This window comes from Corapipo altera, unplaced genomic scaffold, assembly GCF_003945725.1.
Source record: "Corapipo altera isolate COAL_440 unplaced genomic scaffold, ASM394572v1 56250, whole genome shotgun sequence".
NCBI lineage: Eukaryota > Metazoa > Chordata > Aves > Passeriformes > Pipridae > Corapipo > Corapipo altera.
The window spans coordinates 1-2,691 of NW_020888666.1; the positions used below are offsets into that span (position 1 = coordinate 1).

Genomic DNA, 2,691 nt, shown 5'->3' on the forward strand with positions numbered 1-2,691 from the left:
GCTGAGCGGCGGCAGCGAGCGGCGGTGCCGGGCGCGGTTGGCGGCGCGGGGGGCGCGGCGGCCGCTGCCGCGGTGCTGGTGCCGCTGTGCTCGGTGCGCGGCCGCCCCGCGCTGCTCTTCACGCTCCGCTCCCGCCGCCTCGGCGGCCCCCACAGCGGCGACGTCAGGTACCGGCGGGGGGAGCGGGCGCCGGGGCCGGGCCGGCCCTGACCCCACCCCGATCCCTCCCGCAGCTTCCCCGGCGGGCGGCGGGACCCGGCGGACGCGGACGCGGTGGCCACGGCGCTGCGGGAGACGCGGGAGGAGCTGGGGGTGGCGGTGGCAGCAGCCAGCGTGTGGGGACAGCTGCGGACCCTGCCCGACCGGGTACCGGGCACCGGGGGCGCGGGGGCGGGACAAGGGCGCGGGGAGGGGGGGCAAGGACACAAGGGCACAGGGCAGGAAAGCGGTGAAGGCGTCACGGGTGACAGGTTATGGGTGATGGGTTCGAGGTGACGGGGACAAGGGTTATGGGTGACAGGGACATGGGGGACGGGAACACGGCAGCAGGGACACAGAGGAGGGCTTCCAAGTGACAGGGACAAAGCAGCAGGGACACGGGTGACAGGGTCCTGGGTGATGGGTTTGAGGTGACAGGGACGGGAGTTTCCGTGTGATAGGGGTTTGGGGTGACAGAGACAAGGCAGCAGGGACACAGGTGACAGCAGTTACAGGTGACAGGGACAGGCAGCTGGGTCACGTCTGATAGGGGACTTGGGTTAACAGAGACATGGGTGATCGGTTCAGGATGACAGGGACAAGGCAGCAGGGACATGGGTAATGGGTTTGGTGTGACAGGGATGCAAGTGACAGGGCTTACAGGTCATAGGGACAAGTCAGCAGGGACACAGGTGACAGGAGTTATGGGGATTTAGGGTGACAGGGACACAGGGCAGTGGCTGCAGGTGAAGGGGGGGTTTTGGGTGACACACACATGGTGGGGGCCTGGGTTGGGTGCAGGGGGGTCAAGGCACATGGGTGGCACTTTGGAGAGGGGGTTGTCACCCTATCCCTCGCTGACACACCTTCCAGAAAGGAATGACCATAGCGCCCGTCGTGGCCAACCTGGGGCCGCTGGAGGCCTTGACACTGACCCCCAACCCCGACGAGGTGGGTGACCCCTCCCCGGGGCCTGCAGCCCTTTACTGGTGTCACTGGGTGTGTCACCACGGTGACCCCCTCACCTGTGCCGGCAGGTGGAGGAGGTGTTCACCCTGCCCCTGGCTCACCTGCTGCAGGAGGAGAACCAGGGCTACACCCACTTCCGCACGGCCACCGGCTACGGGTACACCCTGCCCGTGTTCCTGAACGGCCCCCACAGGGTGTGGGGGCTCACGGCCATCATCACCGAGCTCACCCTGGAGCTGCTGCTGCCCGGCCGCTACTGCAGGAAGACCCACGTGCCACCCCGGAAACCCGTGGCCTGAGGGAGGAGGGGACAGGGGGCGGCTCTGGGGCACCGAAGCCACCGGTGATGTTGCACACTGTGATTCAGTAAAAGCCATGTTTGGAACTGCCCCGGGGCTCCGAGTCATGGAGCGTGGCCAGGACAGCTGTCCCCTGGCACTGGTACAGCAGGAGGTGTCCTGGGGACACCGTGGTAGGGACAGGGAGCACGGACAAAGAGCTGTGTCCATGTGATCCCCCCACAGCCACTGCCTCTGCCCAGTCCCAGACAGGGGCTGTGGAGCCTCACAGAAAGCTGGGATCTCCCCTCTGGGGTACCCAGACCCCACAACCCCTGGGGATCCCCTGCTCCCGGGAGGCAGGACCCAAAGCCCCCCCCATCAATCCCTTCCCACCATTTAATGTCCACCACAGAGCCCACGAGTGCAGCAGCGTTTATTGAGGCCCCTCCACAGAACCCTCCCAAAGTGCTGCCAGAACCCCAGAACCCCCTGAACCCCCTTCCAGGCAGGAAAAGGAACAGGTGGTCCTGCATCCTTACGCTGACGCCGCTCGGGCTTTGGCCTCCCCGAAGCGCCGCATCCTCTCCTCCAGCTCGGGGCGGAAGTGCCGGATGAGGCCCTGCAGGAGCAAAGGAGCCGGTTACCGGGGCGGGGAGAGGTTGGTGGCCTCCCCCAGGACCCCCCCAGGCCCCCACCTGCACAGGCCAGGCGGCGCCGTCGCCCAGGGCGCAGATGGTGTGCCCCTCGATCTGTTTGCTGATCTCCCAGAGCGCGTCGATCTCGGCCGCCTGCGCGTCGCCCCGCACGAACCGCGCCATCACCTTGTTCATCCAGTCCACGCCTGCGGGGTGGGGAGGGGTCAGGGCTCCGTGCTGTGCAACCCCTCGCCCCGCAGCCTTCCCCCGGCCTCACCTTCCCGGCACGGGGTGCACTGCCCGCAGCTCTCGTGCTTGTAGAACTCGATGAGGCGGGCGATGGCCTTGACGATGTCGGTCTGGGGGGTGGGAGAGGAGGGTGAGGCGAGGGAGGGGAGGGTGAGGGGATGGGGGGGCTGGGCAGGGGGCTGGTCCCTTACGGATTTATCCATGACGATGACGGCGGCTGTGCCCAGCCCGCTCTGCGCCTGCACCAGGGAATCGAAGTCCATCAGCACCGTCTCACACACCGACTTGGGCAGCAGCGGCGTGGAGGAGCCCCCCGGGATCACAGCCAGCAGGTTGTCCCAGCCACCGCGGACCCCCCC

At 67.6% G+C, this 2,691-nt stretch overlaps 2 protein-coding genes across 2 annotated transcripts; one reads left to right on the top strand and one right to left on the bottom strand.

Moving 5' to 3' along the window:
* Positions 1-18: 18 nt before the first annotated feature.
* NUDT8 (nudix hydrolase 8) lies at positions 19-1,556 on the top strand (the record flags this gene model as incomplete). Its single annotated transcript, XM_027633169.1, has 4 exons — positions 19-167; positions 234-366; positions 1,072-1,149; positions 1,236-1,556. Coding segments are annotated over 4 exons (591 nt in total), but the record flags the coding sequence as incomplete, so codon positions are not given.
* A 303-nt stretch (positions 1,557-1,859) lies between these two features.
* Positions 1,860-2,685, bottom strand: LOC113942031 (NADH dehydrogenase [ubiquinone] flavoprotein 1, mitochondrial-like). Its single transcript, XM_027633170.1, has 4 exons — positions 2,524-2,685; positions 2,361-2,442; positions 2,144-2,289; positions 1,860-2,067 (listed from the first exon to the last, which is right to left on the bottom strand). Exons 1-4 carry the CDS (start codon positions 2,593-2,595, stop codon positions 1,984-1,986), a joined length of 384 nt encoding a protein of 127 aa, XP_027488971.1. The 5' UTR covers positions 2,596-2,685; the 3' UTR covers positions 1,860-1,983.
* Between the last annotated feature and the right edge of the window lie 6 nt (positions 2,686-2,691).

What these genes read in the sequence shown, in the direction of transcription:
- LOC113942031 (XM_027633170.1), bottom strand. Translation starts at nt 2,595, where the DNA reads ATGGACTTCGATTCCCTGGTGCAGGCGCAGAGCGGGCTGGGCACAGCC. An exon ending in TCATCGTCATGGATAAATCC is followed by an intron (nt 2,443 to 2,523) that starts GTAAGGGACCAG and finishes CCCACCCCCCAG; the next exon opens with ACCGACATCGTCAAGGCCAT. An exon ending in GTGCACCCCGTGCCGGGAAG is followed by an intron (nt 2,290 to 2,360) that starts GTGAGGCCGGGG and finishes CCCACCCCGCAG; the next exon opens with GCGTGGACTGGATGAACAAG.